General features: G+C 44.4%; 1 protein-coding gene across 1 annotated transcript; it reads left to right on the top strand.

Annotated features, from left to right (window-relative positions):
- Positions 1-2373: 2373 nt before the first annotated feature.
- On the top strand, positions 2374-8408 carry dtd2 (D-aminoacyl-tRNA deacylase 2). The gene is made up of 3 exons (XM_084308727.1): positions 2374-2618; positions 6121-6190; positions 7269-8408. The coding sequence occupies exons 1-3, from the start codon at positions 2505-2507 to the stop codon at positions 7619-7621; spliced, it is 537 nt and encodes a 178-aa protein (XP_084164853.1). The 5' UTR covers positions 2374-2504; the 3' UTR covers positions 7622-8408.
- Positions 8409-18006: the final 9598 nt, after the last annotated feature.

Here is an 18006-nt window from a genome sequence, read left to right as displayed (position 1 = left end):
CTAGACCTACAGGGCAGTTTGTCTTGTACCCTAGACCTAGTGGCTGTTTGTCTTGTACCCTAGACCTACAGGGCAGTTTGTATTGTACCCTAGACCTACAGGGCAGTTTGTCTTGTACCCTAGACCTAGTGGCTGTTTGTCTTGTACCCTAGGCCTAGTGACAGTTTGTCTTGTACCCTAGACCTACAGGGCAGTTTGTCTTGTACCCTAGACCTACAGGGCTGTTTGTCTTGTACCCTAGACCTACAGGGCAGTTTGTATTGTACCCTAGGCCTAGTGGCTGTTTGTCTTGTACCCTAGACCTACAGGGCAGTTTGTCTTGTACCCTAGGCCTAGTGGCTGTTTGTCTTGTACCCTAGACCTAGTGGCAGTTTGTCTTGTACCCTAGACCTAGTGGCAGTTTGTCTTGTACCCTTGGCCTACCAAGGCAGTTTGTCTTGTACCCTAGGCCTACAGGGCAGTTTGTCTTGTACCCTAGGCCTAGTGGCACTGGTACATACTGTACTTTGTTTACATTTTTTGTTTTCGTCTGATGAGTGGGTTGGAGTTCAGTGAGGATATGGGAGGCTGGTCACACGTCACCTCAGGCTCTGCCAAGAGGGATCTGGATCTGAACTCCAACCCACACATCACTTCTCTCCACCACCAAGTCCAACCTTTGTAGTTTTGGGGACATAGCCTTCTCCGGGACAGCTCAGAGGCTCTGGAACTCTCTCCCCCAAGACATTAGAGACTCAGAGTCTCTCTCCCAGGCTCTGGAGCTCTCTCTCCACCAAGACATTAGAGACTCAGAGTCTCTCTCCCAGGCTCTGGAACTCTCTCTCCACCAAGACATTAGAGACTCAGAGTCTCTCTCCCAGGCTCTGGAACTCTCTCTCCACCAAGACATTAGAGACTCAGAGTCTCTCTCCCAGGCTCTGGAACTCTTTCTCCACCCTGACATTAGAGACTCAGAGTCTCTCTCCCAGGCTCTGGAACTCTCTCTCCACCAAGACATTAGAGACTCAGAGTCTCTCTCCCTGGCTCTGGAACTCTCTCTCCACCAAGACATTAGAGACTCAGAGTCTCTCTCCCAGGCTCTGGAACTCTCTCTCCACCAAGACATTAGAGACTCAGAGTCTCTCTCCCAGGCTCTGGAACTCTCTCTCCACCAAGACATTAGAGACTCAGAGTCTCTCTCCCAGGCTCTGGAACTCTCTCTCCACCAAGACATTAGAGATTCAGAGTCTCTCTCCCAGGCTCCGGGACAGCTCTCTCCACCAAGACATTAGAGACTCTCAGAGTCTCTCTCCCAGGCTCTGGAACTCTTTCTCCACCAAGACATTAGAGACTCAGAGTCTCTCTCCCAGGCTCTGGAACTCTTTCTCCACCAAGACATTAGAGACTCAGAGTCTCTCTCCCAGGCTCTGGAACTCTCTCTCCACCAGGACATTATAGATTCAGAGTCTCTCTCCCAGGCTCTGGAACTCTCTCTCCACCAAGACATTAGAGACTCAGAGTCTCTCTCCCAGGCTCTGGAACTCTCTCTCCACCAGGACATTAGAGACCCAGAGTCTCTCTCCCAGGCTCTGGAACTCTCTCTCCACCCTGACATTAGAGATTCAGAGTCTCTCTCCCAGGCTCTGGAACTCTCTCCACCAAGACATTAGAGACTCAGAGTCTCTCTCCCAGGCTCTGGAACTCTCTCTCCACCAAGACATTAGAGACTCAGAGTTTCTCTTAATTGTCCAATCCTGCCTCAAGACCCATTTCTCCACTGTCTTTCCTTAACCACCACCAACCATCCTTTTAGTTTCAGAGTTTAGAAAAGCACTACATAAATCCAATGTATTATTATTATTATCATTGTTGTTGTTGTTGTTATTTAAATACCAAGTAGGGCTCTTTTACCTAGAGGTCGCTGTTTGACTGCATTACAGATTCATCACCATCAAGTAATTAAAAATGGGGTCTGGGACCCCCAGGGGTCCTTGGGGGGAGGGGGGGGGGGTCCCCAGTAAAATGGAGAACAGTTTTATATCACTAATATTTTCTTTGCTAAAAGTTAGAACAATGAGATTATATATAATAATGGATATAATGTGTTTCACTCTTTCCACTGTCATGCAAGTATCTCACTTATAGTACGTATACTGCACTCATATGGTCAACATGAAGTGTTGAGCCCCTTTCACAGTGATATAAATATAAATTATTATATTTAGCTATTATATATTGTGTTATTAAATTCATAGTTATTGTAGGGGGAGGGGCGTTTTTCTGTCTAACGCTATGCGTAAGTATTACGCACAGTGGAGTGGCGCAATGCAGCACGGAGACGTCGGAAAACGTCGTGCGGAAGTAAGAGTTCTATCAACTCCAACCAACACAACTTGGAACAATTACTCTTCGTTTCCGTTTTTGCATGTTTCTTAACTGTAAATGACCATTTAAAACCTGCCACAGGTGAATTCATATATGTGTGTTGCATTCCTCCCATCTGCATGTAATTAAATGCGCAGAGGATGACAGAGAAAGCAGCTACAACACAACAAGCCAGGACTGTGCTTCAGCAGTGCCTGCACGCCACACTGCAGGTGAAGCCAGCTGACGACCAGTCGGAGGCACAATGGGTCGAGGTGCGACGAAACATTCATTAATATGGTTTATGGTTTATGCACTCACTCACTCAAAATGATTTATTTTTATTTTTTATATATCTGTACCATCGGACCCGTTTTGATTGATTGATTGATTGAACACTTTATTAACAGTACGTGTTACTGTTGTGTACGATGAATTGGAAATGGGGGACCCTGGTGGAAACAAGACGAAAGTCTTTCTCTGGTCTGCATCCCCTTAACAATTGTATGTATTGAGCTGTACTGCACTGTACCCATTCTGCAATCTGTTAATAAAGTTTTCATTCATTCATTCATTCAACAGTCAGATTGCAGAATGGGTCGTACAGTACAGTACAGTACAGCTCAATACATACAATTGTTAAGGGGATGCAGACCAGATTGATTGATTGATTGATTGATTGATTGATTGATTGATTGATTGATTGAAAACTTTATTAACAGATTGCAGAATGGGTACAATACAGTACAGCTCAATACACACAATTGTTAAGGGGATGCAGACCAGAGAAAGACTTTCGTCTTGTTTACATCAGGGTCCCCCATTTTCAATTCATCAGGACATATATGACATACATGACATACAGATAGTCAGTACTGCTACATCTATACATTTATGACATACCAGATTTGCAAATACAGTGTTTGTGATACAGAAGGAGTCAGGAAAAGGGAGTATATACATTTGACGTAGAAACTGTACATTGGAGGAGGTTGGGTGGGGGGGGGTTGGGTACACTGGGATATTGACAACCATACTGGGTAATCTACATTGGAGGTGGTTGGGGGGGGGGGGGGGGGGGGCACACTGTATATACAAGCAAAACTGTACATTGAGGGGGGGGGGGGGGGGGAGACACTGTACAAACAAACAAAATTGTACATTGGACTATTGACAAAACCATACTAGGTAAATGACTGTACATTGGAGGGGGTTGGGTTAGGATATTTACAGGGGCCAGTGTTGAATTGCAGTCTCCCGTAGGTGTCCCTTGAGAGAGGTTTTGAAAGTGGGTAGTGATCCACATTCCTTTACAGCTTTGGGTAGGGCGTTCCACATTGATGTGGCATAATTGCAAAACGTGTTTAGTCCCTTATTTGAGCCGAATCTGGGTTTAACATGATTTGTGGAGCTCCCTCTGGTGTTGTGATCGTGGTATTCACTGACCTTTGGGAAGTATTTTGACATGTACATGGGTACCTTGGTCGTGTAGTGTATCTTGTAGACCAGGCCCATTGCAAGTTGCTGTACTCTGTCGTCTACTCTAAGCCATCCTAGGTTGTCGAAGTGGGCAGGGGTGAGGTGGGTTCTAGGAGTAAGGTCAAGCAGTAGTCTGACCAGTTTGTTTTGAGATGTTTGTAATTTTGTTTTTAGCGCCTTTGAGGTGCTTTGGTACCATGAGGTGCAAGCATAGTCGTAGTACCCCTGAATGAGTGCTCCTGCCAGAGTCTTCAGGGTATTCTTGTTTACCAGAGAGGAGATCCGGTACAAGAATCGAGTTCGTTGGTTGACTTTTTTTATTACATTGGATGCCATTTTGTCACAGGAGAGATTAGCCTCTAGGATGGAACCCAGGTAGGTAATTTCATCTTTCCTTGTGACAATATTGTCACCCACTGTAACTGAGAAGCCGTCGGTCTTGCTGAGTTTGTTATTTGAACCGAAGAGAATGGACTCTGTTTTGCCCATGTGTAATGATAGTTTGTTATCAGCGAGCCATATGCAGATTCTGCCTAGTTCCGAGCTGAGAGAGAAAATACTTTCGTCGTGTTTACATCAGGGTCCCGTCCCCCATTTTCAATTCATCATAACATGTATGACATGTATACACGACATACAGATAGAGACAGTACTACATCTATACATTTATGACATACCAGATTTGCAAATACAGTACTGTTTGTGATACAAAAAGAGTCCAGAAAAGAGAGTATATACATTTGACGTAGAAACTGTACATTGGAGGAGGTTGGGTAGGTGGGGGGGGGGGGGGGGGGGACTGTACATTGGAGGTGGTTGGCCAGTATGACTACTACCATTCTGTCTTTATACCTGTACATATTAAATTAATACTACAACTCTGTACATGCATCTGATTAGCACTACACTCAGTAGTACTAATTTGTATATTTTGTACCCAGTTTAATCACCTGTACGTTGTCTATTTCTATTGCAGTTTTCTGTTACATTTGCACTTTGGTTGGATGCCAAACTTATTTTCCTTGTTGTACTGTACCTGTGCTGTATAATGCAATTTTAATCTAATTACATTATATTCAAAGTGGTCTTAAAAAGTCTTAAATGTAACTTAAATGAAAGCTTCAAGAACCCTATTTAGGGTTAGGATACTTTCTTTATTTTAGCCTTATTTGGCTACCTTCTGTAGACTAAAGTCTTTCTCTGGTCTGCATCCCCTTAACAATTGTGTGTATTGAGCTGTACTGTATTGTACCCATTCTGCAATCTGTTAATACAATTTTCAATCAATCAATCAAAACCCCTAGTCATCTATGCCTACTCTGCACGCCAAACATCCTGTGAACCTAGAGCCCTCTACTGGACACACCATGTAACAACAGTGTACATAGAATAGAATAGAATAGAAATACTTTATTCATCCCGATGGAAATTTGGCACTACAGATCACTCACAGTAAACATGTCACAAATAAGAATAAAAATACGGTCCGGGATATACATTATGTTATCTACTTTTTTCTCCCATTTTTCTATTTTTTCTCCCATCCCAATTTCGTATCGTCCAATTCTACCCTCTCCTGTCTCGAACGCTGTTAGGCCATGCCTCCCACAAGCCGGCTGCAATGTGGACTAAGCCTTACATCACAAGTCCCCTCCGGTACTCGAGGAGGCAGCCGTCGCATCTTCCCACCTGCACAGCGCGATCTCTCAGCGGCGAGGGTCTGCGTGGGAGGGACACGCCGCCCCCGTCGCTTCCTGATTCTGCTGCGCAGGCGCACCAACCGACCTGTAGGAGTCGCTGTCCACAACGTCCGATCCCCACCCACCAGCTTCCCACCCCCTAATACTGCCAATTGTGTTTGTATGAACGACCAGCCAAGCTGGTAGCAACGCGGAGAGCTGGGCTCGAACCCAGCGTCTCCTGCATTGGTGGTGAGCGCCTTGCCCACTGCGCCACTTAGCCGCCCCCATGTATATACATTCTAAAATATAAAATCTACAGTCAAAATATACAAAGTGTACAGAAAAAAGTGTAAAATTGTACAAAATGTCGGTTTAAAAGTAAAAGTAAAAGTCCAGGAAGATTAGGTAGTACTGTCACTCTGTGCTCAGTGATGCAGTGAGGCACAGTGATGCGTTATAATGTCTAACGGCTGTCTGAATGAAGGACTTCTTCCTGTGCCGTTCAGTGTTGCATCTTGGGCATCTTAGTCTAACACTGGGACACTTTTGTGATGTACATACAGTATTGTAACACACGTCATAACAGTTTGAATCTGGTTTTGCATGCTCATCTTAGATTGACAGAGGAATGGTTATCTACATCTGCTTCTTCAAAGGAGCAACAGATGAAATCCTCCCAAAGATGGGTGAGTGGCCTTCTGTCTGTCTGTCTGTCTGTCTGTCTGTCTGTCTGTCTGTCTGTCTGTCTGTCTGTCTGTCTGTCTGTCTGTCTGTCTGTCTGTCTGTCTGTCTGTCTGTCTGTCTGTCTGTCTGTCTGTCTGTCCGTCCGTCCATCCGTCGGTCTTCCTTTTCTGTCTATCGTATGCAGGAAGACTTGTTCCTAAAATGAAAATCCAATTTCAACTTTTTCACCAGTCGCTGAATGTGAGGAACAGAGAGAATCCTCAATTATGATTCCTAGATATTTGACTCAATGTCAGAACCCTGAGGAGAGGTGATGGGTGGAAAGTTCTCTGTCTTTACATTTGAAAACAACATGAGTTTTGTTTTGTCAGCATTCAAAACAAGTTTAAAATCACACAGGTGTTATTATAGGGGTGTAGTGATACACACATTTTCAGATTTTTTAGATTTCGAGGTCACAATTACCTATCTAGCTAGCTATCCAACTGACAACAGGCTGCCCAGGAATTTCCCCAATACAATATCTGTCTATTGATCCCAAACTGTTGATCTAATTCTATATTGCTCTGGTAAAGTAAAGAATTGGATCAATATATGCAATATATATATATATATATATATATATATATATATATATATATTATTATTATTTTTTTTTTTAAATGTGCCCAGTGAGAATAAGTCATTATCGGTTCTTATAGACCACCGCAACACTTCCGGTATTCTGAAATCGTGGGAGAGAGGGGGGCCGGAGGGGAGATGAATGAATGAATGTGGATGAGAGCCAAAGACATTAAGTGCTTGGAGCTACGGCTGTGGGGGTGCTGGAGACATGATCCAATAGTTATACTTTTATACGCCCGGCCTGAGTCTCCTGAACACGGAGAGACCAATCCCAAGTCGATCGGCACTTTCTCGGCCGAGCTATAGTCACTTTCCCGCACCTACTCCCGAACTCTGCATGCGCAGATTGATAAACCTAGATCTCTGGACAATCCAGGGAGACTCCGTGGGCAATTCAGTGGATTAACCCTTTCACTTAATTTGGTTGTCCTTCCCCCGCTCTCCTCTCCTCTCCAGTGTCCAGCCTGTTGAACCTGCGGCTGTGTGAGTCGGGTCCCGGGAGGTACGTGTCGGTGCTGGAGCTGCCGGGCAGCGTGCTGGTCGTGCCCCAGGCCACGCTGGGGGGGAAGTCCAAGGGCAAGGCCATGCAGTACCACAGTAACGTCGGCAAAGACGACGGACTCAGACTTTACAGCAACTTCGTGTCTCTGTGCGAGAAAGAGCTGCTGGCCGCCGGGAAAACGGGGGCCGGAGTGGGGACCGGAGCGGGGACCGGATCTGGTGCGACCGTAAAACACGGCACGTATGGGAACAGACAGGTGTTGAAACTGGACACCAATGGACCGTATACACATCTAATGGAGTTCTGAGAGATTATACCCCGTCGAACCCAATGACACTTGTTGCCACGGATACCGTCCTTGGCTTTGGGACGCGTCCGTGGGCTGAGAGGATGTATGGAGCGGCGGTTGAATATAATTATGTTTTGAAAATAAGCTGCTTTTGACGTTGGAAGAAGTCATTTTACTACGATAACGTTGTACTGTATGTGGTGATGTATTTAGTTTAGTTTATTTGACAATTATTAAAATACAGTACATGCAGTACAATAAATACAAGTCATGCATCCTAAAATGACCAAGGATAGCACAAAATTATATTGCTAAAAATTCAACCAAAAAGTCAAATACATTATTAATAGAATATGTACAAAATGTACAGATCTCATACACTAAAAGAGGAAGCCGCCTGAGTTACTCTGGGACATTTTCTAGAAGCCATTTCCTAACGTTCACCTTGAAGCTATACAGGCTTATAGCTACTTGATGACGTTGCCCAAAATGTCCAGACATAAGAATACATTTATTCTAGTCTATTATATGCTAATCTTATGTCTGCATTTTATGCATTGCTTTTATTCTGTCAAACTTATGCTCATTTTATGCCTATGTCTATTTTACTGCTGTGAAGCACTTTGAACTGCAATTCTTGTATGAAAGGTGCTGAACCTCTAGTCAGTGACTCGTCAACCAGTGGTCCAATAGTGCTTCTAGTCGGTGACTCGTCAACCAGTGGTCCAATAGTGCTTCTAGTCGGTGACTCGTTAACCAGTAGAGAGACAGACATGTCATGCAGGTCCCCATGGTCTGATCATTTAACCTTCAGACCACTGATGTGTATGGAATGAATGAATGAATGAAAACTTTATTTAACAGATTGCAGAATGGGTACAATACAGTACGGCTCAATACATACAATTGTTAAGGGGATGCAGACCTGAGAAAGACGTTTGTCTTGTTTCCATCAGGGTCCCCCATTTTCAATTCATATAGACATATATGACATACATGACATACAGATAGTCAGTACTGCTACATCTATACATTTATGACATACCAGATTTGCAAATACAGTACTGTTTGTGATACAGAAGGAGTCAAGAAAAGGGAGTATATACATTTGACGTAGAAACTGTACATTGGAGGTTGGGTGGGGGGGGGTTGGGTACATTGGGATATTGACAACCATACTGGGTAATTTACATTGGAGGTGGTTGGGGGGGGGGGGGGGGGGCGGGGGGCATACTGTATAAACAAGTAACACTGTACATTGAGGGGGGGGGGGGGAGGAGACACTGTACAAACAAACACAATTGTACATTGAACTATTGACAAAACCATACTAGGTAAATGACTGTACATTGGAGGGGGTTGGAATGATTGGGTTAGGATATTTACAGGGGCCAGTGTTGAATTGCAGTCTCCCGTAGGTGTCCCTTGAGAGAGGTTTTGAAAGTGGGTAGTGATCCACATTCCTTTACAGCTTTGGGTAGGGCGTTCCACATTGATGTGGCATAATTGCGAAACGTGTTTAGTCCCTTATTTGAGCCGAATCTGGGTTTGACATGATTTGTGGAGCTCCCTCTGGTGTTGTGATCGTGGTATTCACTGACCTTTGGGAAGTATTTTGACATGTACATGGGTACCTTGGTCGTGTAGTGTATCTTGTAGACCAGGCCCATTGCAAGTTGTTGTACTCTGTCGTCTACTCTAAGCCATCCTAGGTTGTCGAAGTGGGCAGGGGTGAGGTGGGTTCTAGGAGTAAGGTCAAGCAGTAGTCTGACCAGTTTGTTTTGAGATGTTTGTAATTTTGTTTTTAGCGCCTTTGAGGTGCTTTGGTACCATGAGGTGCAAGCATAGTCGTAGTACCCCTGAATGAGTGCTCCTGCCAGAGTCTTCAGGGTGTTCTTGTTTACCAGAGAGGAGATCCGGTACAAGAATCGAGTTCGTTGGTTGACTTTTTTTATTACATTGGATGCCATTTTGTCACAGGAGAGATTAGCCTCTAGGATGGACCCCAGGTAGGTAATTTCATCTTTCCTTGTGACAATATTGTCACCCACTGTAACTGAGAAGCCGTCGGTCTTGCTGAGTTTGTTATTTGAACCGAAGAGAATGGACTCTGTTTTGCCCATGTGTAATGATAGTTTGTTATCAGCGAGCCATATGCAGATTCTGCCTAGTTCCGAGCTGAGGGTTTTTTCAACCTGTAACTTGTTCTTGTCAGAGACCAGCAGGGCTGAGTCGTCCGCAAACAGGAACAAGTTGCAGTCACAAGCTGACGACATGTCATTTGCATAAATTAGGAACAGTAGCGGTCCTAGTATGCTTCCTTGTGGAACACCACAGCTCACTGTGAGGGGGGGGGATAGGGTACCGTTTACCTCCACCATCTGTTCCCTCCCCTCAAGGTAGGATTGCATCCAGCTCACTGATAGACTATCAAAACCAATTGCTTTTAGCTTGTCAATCAGAATGGAGTGATTGACCGTGTCAAAGGCCTTTTGTAGGTCCAGCATGACCATGCCGCAGTATTTGCCTGCGTCCACCTCTTGTTTGATGTGGTCATTCAAATAGAGAAGGCATGTGTCAGTGGAGTGGGATGTTCTGAAGCCAGATTGGAATTCGTAGATTAGATTTTTTTCCGCTAGGTACTTTTCGACCTGTTCGTAGACTATTTTTTCCATGACTTTCGAGATGGAGGTGAGAATAGAAACAGGGCGGTAGTTGCCTGGGTCTAATTTGCTGCCCTTTTTGTGCAGAGGGGTCACCCTCGCAATTTTGAAGTCCTTGGGGACGTGTCCCTGTTTTATGGAGAGGTTTATTATGTGTGTGATGATTGGTGTGATGGCGGCTGCTGAGTCTCTGAGGAATTTGGAGGGGATGTTGTCATGGCCAGTGGCCTTGTTAGGTTGGAGGGCGCTCAGTTTATTGAGTACCTCATCTGTTGTTACCGTTTCCAGCTTGAAGTCGTCCTTGCGGACCCCTAGGTTTTTGTAGAAAGCTACTATGTGTTCTACCCCATAAAGCCCTGAGTGGGAGGGTAGTTTGTTTACCAGTGTTGTGGCTATGTTTGTGAAGAAAATGTTTAAGTAATTGGCTACATCCAGCTTGTCTGTGATGAGCGTGTTGTCAGTTTTTATGTTTATGTTTGAGAATCTGGTTTTAAGTTTTTTACTGCATCCTAGTTGATTATTGAGTAATTTCCAAAGTTCACGTGGTTTGTTTTTGTTTTCCTCAGTTTTGTCATTGATGAAATTCTTTTTTGCAGTTTTGATCATGGAGTTTACGTCGTTTCTTAGTCTGTTTCTTTCTAGTTTGAGTTCAGTCACGTGGGCTTGGAGTTCACTGCTCGTGCTTTTAGTAAGCTTTGACTGACTTTTACGAAACTCAGAGCATTTTTTGTCTCTGGTTTTCATAGCGGCCAGTATTTCGGAGTGCATCCACGGCTCAGCGCGATTTTTTACCCTGGTGGTTCTTAGGGGGGCCATGTCGTTTAGTATTGCTGAGAATTTGGTTTTGAAACCAAGCCATGTTTCGTCAACCAGTGTACCATTGAGTTCATCTGACCAGTCCAGACTCTCCAGTTCAAGGTTGAAGGCCTCGCTAGAGTAGGTTTTGAGGTCTCTAGATGTGACTGTTTTGTGGCAGCCAGCCTTTTGTTTTAGTTTTTTTCGGGTACAGAATATCATATAATGATCACTTAACCCACATGCTATAACCCCTTTATTTGAGATCTTGGACTTGTCGGAGGTCAGAATGAGGTCAATGGTAGTCTGAGTTGATTCACATACACGTGTGGGTTGGGTGATTAGCTGGCTGAGGCCATGCAGATCACAAAACCTACTGAAGGCCTTGAAGACGGGTGCATCTTTTCGTTGCATATCCGTGTTCCAGTGTTGCATATCCGTGTTCCATGTGGAGATGTCCATTCTGTACATTATTCTATTTCTATGGTTGTTACACAATGTACATTGTGTCTTTGACAAACAATGTATCTTGAAAATACGTTTTCTCTGATAGCCCACAGAAAAACAAGGTAAAACTTGACAGGGAATTGTAAGCCATGTATATGTATATAGGCTCTGGTTTGATTGATTGATTGATTGATTGAAATTAAAACTTTATTAACAGATTGCAGAATGGGTACAATACAGTACGGCAGCATGCAGACCAGAGAAAGACTTTCGTCTTGTTTACATCAGGGTCCCCCATTTTCAATGAATAATGGTGCGCTCTATAGAGAGGAGCTCACAGAGGTGATAGAGGAGAATCAGAGAGCATCAGAGAAACAGGCTGAAGGCTTCATCAAAGAGCTGGAGCAGGAGGTCACAGAGCTCCAGAGGAGGAGAAGCACTGAGCTGGAGAAGCGCTCACACACTGAGGACCTCCTCCACAGCTGTCCATCCCTCGCTGTAGAGAGTGTGTTGAGAGCTGTGAATCAGCTGGAGAAGATTCTTTATGAAGAGATGGATGAACTGAAGATGATCTAGAAGTTTGCAGTGGATGTGACTCTGGATGCTGATACAGCAAACCCCCACATCTCATTCTGTCTGAGGATGGGACACACATGAGCTGGGAGAGCAACGCCCGCAGGATCTCCCCAATAACCCAGAGAGGTTTGAGTGTCGTACACCTGTGTCCTTGGAAAGGAAGGTTTCTCCTCAGGGAAGTTCTACTGTGAGGTGCAGGTAAAGGGGAAGACTTGGTGGGTTTTAGGTGTTTATGGAAGCATAGAAAGGAAGGGGACAGTGATACAATGTCCTAAAGATTGACACTTTGGCATGGTTCAAGAGATTCAAGAGTTTTATTTGTCACATTATACATACATGAGACATGCAGTGAAATGTAGGTGGCCATGCCCGCCTCGATTGTGCAAAAATACAAATAATAAAATAGAATAGACATGATAAAAAAGTAATAAGAATTAAATACAATGCTAAGCTTAAGAAATAAAGGCAATGAGTTAAATATACAAATATACAGTTCTGTTTTAAAGTGACCTTTTTGTAGTGTATTTGTGTGTGAGAGTGTGTGTGTGTGTGTGGAGAGATCAGTGTTCTGATGGCCTGGGGGAAGAAGCGGAGTCTGAGTCTCTCTGTTTTTGCTGCGTGTATGTGGAGGCGCTTGCCTGACCGCAGCAGCTTGAACAGACTGTTGTCGGGGTGATGAGGGTCCTTCACTACACCCCGGACCTGCGCGAGCTGCTGCGCCAAAAGAAGTACAACGGGGCTCTATGGAGAAACCATGGCACTCCCCTGACTAAAAGTTGTTTCAAACGAAAACGTCTGGATGTCATTTGGCCAAATCAGCATGACTGTGAGTGTGAGTCTTTCACCTTTTACATAATATAGTTTTCGCATGGATTGATTGTTTAGATCACTAGCATGGCTAACAAATGCAAATATATTGTAGTCTGCCCCGTTGTTCTGACCAGGATTACGTCCCTTTCTGCCTCGGCTCTGCGTGCACATATTTGTCACGACGTCGTCGGTGAACAGGTCTATACTTGCACGATACTATACTACTATACTCTATAAATAGAGGTTATTTAAGGACCAGAACACAAGAGAGAGTGTGTTCAAAAGAATCACCTGATTGGCCACAAGCAACGTGAACAAACCAATCACTACAGTGAAGCAAAGGACATTATTTGTTTAACAATGTGGAATAATACAGGTGAAGTGATTATTGTTTGATTTAGTTCGTCTTAAAGGGGCACTTCACCAACAAACAATGCTGATTTATTTTGCACATAATCTCACACACATCCAAAAACTCTAAACAGTTTTGTACATATTAATTTAGTTAGTTATCGAGAGTAAATTAGTTTAATAGTTTAATTAAAAGTAACAAAATAACGACCACTGCCTGCCAGTTGAAAACAACCAAGAAACCAAAAGCAGTGGCACTACAAACAAAGATAACCCTAGACAGTTAGAAAGATGTACTTGGGGCACTCCTCTAGTGTTGGGGAAACATGAAATGAACAAGCATCTGAACACAGGAAACCAAGCATATGTAGACACCTGAAAATGACTGACTATTATTCAATGTGTCTAACGCTAATTCTTTGCATCCCCTGTGTTCGCGAGGACGTTGTGTAACCGGCTGACCGCTCTTGATCATCCCTATCCTGACATTGACGGTTAACTTGCTGATCTCTTTGATTCTCTCTATCCTAACATGCACTTCATAGTGGGACAGGATACAGGTGCCGCCAGGGGCGCTGGTGGTCACGTTGGGCAGGGAGACACAGGTGAAGAAGGATGGGTTCAGAGCGCGGTGCCGAGGGAGGGGCTTCCTCTTCATCATTTTCCACAGAGGGAGGAGGACGCACGGAGCTGGAGCTCCGGAGATTCAGCATGCGAAAGATAAACTCGGCTACAAATTGGGTTATTAATGAGTATGCGATAGCTTAGCGTTTGGTTAATGCGGAAGAGACATTGTGAATGAACCAGCAGACGAGCGACTGCCGAAGACCAGGTGGTAGATATTGTCCGCCTTGCGTTAGCTGCATATAGGCGTCATGACAGGGGGTTCACCATGACCCACAGCTTAGCTTCAGTTATAGGCTAGCACCACAGTTTAGCCCGCGTGTCGGCCCACCCCTTCAGCCCAGCAGCGGACGTCACTACACTGCACGCTCCTCCAGCCCCTCCAAGCCGTTACCCCAGCAGTCACCTGCCCAGCGTCTACCCCGCCCCGCTGCCTGTTATCGCGGGATCTCCCGACGGCCATCTTACCACACGGACGGTTGGTGGTGAGAGCAGGCCCGCCATTTTGGATAAGTACAGCGGCGCTTCGAGTGCTGAAACTTTATCTGTAGACATTTCCACTGTGTGGCGCAGGCTCTAAGGGCGAAGATAAACGGTGCTTTGAACTAACGCTGGCAGCAGTGTCTAGGGGCGCCCCGACCATTTATTGTTTTGGGGAAAAGCCGGCTTTAGATAGGACTTTTATTTGCTAACGTGGGCCCACTGTCAATTTCTTTTGAGTGTAATAATAACGTGTGGTTCTTTATAAAAATTCCCATTGAACTCCTTTACTCCTTACCCTGTTCCCCACCTACAGCGAAGCGGAGCAGTAGATAACCCTTAAAGGGAAGAGGTTCTTACTGTGTCTGTAATATAGAGTGAGAGCACTAGGTGCCCAGTGTGGAAGTATCCTTGATAGGTATGCGATAACGTGTAACATGCATAAGCCTTCAGTAAAGGAGACGTAAATGGGAGCACTGTGTGTGTGTCTTTAATGTGCATTCTGTCTAACCCTTTTCTCTCCGTGTAATGCTCATTATTGTTTAACCCTTTCCCCTACCCCCTGCCTATAGTTCATAGTGAAAGGTCTCCACTCATCATTAAGGAAGGGTACTGCTTTGGGGAGCGAATATATCATCCATCTTACTGCCATCGGGTGTGGGAGGGCTCAGGAAGTATTGGGGGAAGTGTGGGTGTGTGGAGAGCTACTGCTGATCGCCCTGGAGGGCAAGAAGGACCAGCGTACCATTCCTAGGTCAGTGAATCCCATCCACTCCTGCGGCTCAACCTCCACTTCAACATTCCTGGCCTACAGTCGGGGACCCAGCTGGACTCAGCTCTGCTGCGTTCTCACTACCAGGTGGCCGTGTACAACCACTCCCATAAAGCAGGGATAATCCACCCTGCTACACATCCTTAAAGGCACTGCACACCTGACACCAATCAGGTGGCAATCAAGCCCACACACATGGCAATTAACTGGTGTCTGGTGATTGACAGTTCACCAGAGAAAACCCAAAATCCATCTCCAAACCCACATAGACTGTGATCCATCAATAAAGGATCATCTTTTTTTTTTGATCCACTTTTTCTCCCATTTTTCTATATTTTTCTCCCATCCCAATTTCGTATCATCCAATTCAACCCTCCCCTGTCACGAACGCTGTTTCTTGCCTCCCACAAGCCGGCTGCAATGTGGACTAAGTCATACATAGCACAAGTCCCCTCCGGTACTTGAGGTAACAGCAGTCGCATCTTTTCACCTGCGCAGCTCGATCTCTCAGTGGCGAGGAGTAACGCGTGGGAGGCTCACGCTGCCCCCGACACTTCCTGATTCTACTGCGCAGGTGCACCAACCGACCTGTAGGAGTCGCTGTCCACAACGCCCGATCCCCACCCATCAGTTTCCCACCCCCTAATACGGCCAATGTGTATTAGTACGGACGACCAGCTAAACTGAAAGCAAATGTGGAGCGCTGGGCTCGAACAGGCGAGCCCAGCGTCTCCAGATTTCGTGGCGAGCGCCTTGCCCATTACGCCACGTAGCCGCCCCAATAAAGGATCATCTTATCATCTTATCTTATCACATATATAGTGTCTAACTGTAGGAGGGAGAGAGATTCATTCAAATGTATCGTCATTCGTCATTATACAGCATATAATGGAATTCTTGGGGGTGACAGTGGCTCAGGAGGTAGAGCAGTCGTCTGGTAATCCGGAGGTTCCCGGTTCGATTCCCGCTCCTGCCGGGCAGCGTGTCGAAGTGTCCTTGAGCAAGACACTTAACCCCTAATTGCTCCCAATGTGCAGGTTGGCACCTTGCATGGTTGCCTCTGCCATCGGTGTGTGAATGTGTGAGTGAATGGGTAAAATGTGAGAAACAAATTGTAAAGCGCTTTGGATAAAAGTGCTATTATAAATGCAGCCATTTACCATTTACAGCACAAGTACAGTACAATGAAAAGCAGTTGACATCTAACCAGAGTGCAAATCTAACAGTAAAGTACAATAGTAATATACAATGTACAGGAGATTAAACTGGATATAAAACATATAAAGAGTACTACTGAGTAATATTGCTAATCAGATGTACAGTGTGTACAGAGTTGTAGTATTATTATGTACAGTGATAAAGGTATAAAGACATATGGTAGTAAGTCATACTGGCCAGTGATATGACTAGTACGAGTAGGTAAGGGTTATGTACAGATATATATATATAGTATCTACAGATATGTAAAAAGGATTATATGCAGGTATATACAGACCCGAACAACTGCCTCTTTGAACTGCTGCGGTCAGGCAAGCGATACCGGAGTCTTAAGGCGAGCACAGAAAGACTCAGAAGAAGCTTCTATCCCCAGGCCATCAGGCTGCTAAACGAACAATAAACACTATGCAACAACCATCAAATGCACACAGCACACACACCCACACGCACACACTCACTTAAACCACACAAACACACTTTATATTTATTGATAAAGGATTTGCACTACAACTCGTACACCTACTGTAAATTGTACCTAAATTGCACCTCATCCCATTTCTGCCTTGCACTATATAGTATTGTATATTAGTACACTGCATAGTATTGTATATTATATGGTAACTCAGTTACGTCTATTCTGCATCGAACATTGTACATATGTCTATACTGAACAGTGAACACTGTGACCTCATTTTTTTTTTACTTCTAATTTACATGCTATACTATGTTATTTTATTTCATACTTATATTGTCTTGCACAGTCTCTGGAGTGTAACAGTAAGAAGCATTTTGTATAAAAGTATTCTGTACTTCTGTATGACAACTATTAAAGAAACTTGAAACCAGATGTGGATAAATATATATATACAGTAAACATAAATAGATGTATACGGTATATACAGCATTATTGTGCATGCTATCATACAGAGTTATATGCAGGTGTATAGTTATATAGAAAGATTATATGCAGGTATATTCAGACAGAGTTGAAAATATATATTTATATATATATTATGATACATATATGTTAAGTTGTAGAGGAGAGGAAGAGAAAGGTTCACTAGTGGCTTATAATGTCGAGATGTAGGAGAGAGAGAGGATTTTACTAGTAGATCCCAAATCAACACGTGGTATTTCTGATGCCAGGCGGTAGGTGGCGCTGGCTCCCGTTGGGAGCCACACAACAAGTTGCCGAAGGAGGGAAAAAGGCGGAAAGAGTTCGAGGATGAAGCAAGGAAACTATAAAAGAAGGAATGGTCATCACGTCAGAATACAGCGTTGGCACACTTTAGTGCCTGTATTAAAATTCTATCTCTAAGACACTCTGACGTCACGAGACCGCCGCCATCGTGGTATTGGGGAAACAAACGGATTTCTAGGATCAAAATGTATGCGTTGAGCTCCGTTTTTATTACACATCTTATCACATTCGTGTTCATTTCATAACATTTTCATATAATTTGTTTTGAAAATATTGAGGCCAACATGGCATTTCACTATTTCGAAAGCCTTTCTGGTGATTCTAAGTGCATGGATGTTTCCCCCCCAAGCCATAGACATGATGCACTTAGACAGAAAGTTAAAAAGACAGGAAGTTGACTTCGAGACCGCGCCCACGCGCTCCACGCGGTGACGCGATGACCCTTCCTTCTCTCCGGTGTCCTCGG

This window comes from Notolepis coatsorum (genome assembly GCF_963971535.1).
Source record: "Notolepis coatsorum genome assembly, chromosome: 2".
Classification (NCBI taxonomy): domain Eukaryota; kingdom Metazoa; phylum Chordata; class Actinopteri; order Aulopiformes; family Paralepididae; genus Notolepis; species Notolepis coatsorum.
This window is presented reverse-complemented; position numbering and strand designations above follow the sequence as displayed.

What these genes read in the sequence shown, in the direction of transcription:
- dtd2 (XM_084308727.1), top strand. Translation starts at nt 2,505, where the DNA reads ATGACAGAGAAAGCAGCTACAACACAACAAGCCAGGACTGTGCTTCAG. An exon ending in CGGAGGCACAATGGGTCGAG is followed by an intron (nt 2,619 to 6,120) that starts GTGCGACGAAAC and finishes TGCTCATCTTAG; the next exon opens with ATTGACAGAGGAATGGTTAT. An exon ending in TGAAATCCTCCCAAAGATGG is followed by an intron (nt 6,191 to 7,268) that starts GTGAGTGGCCTT and finishes TCTCCTCTCCAG; the next exon opens with TGTCCAGCCTGTTGAACCTG.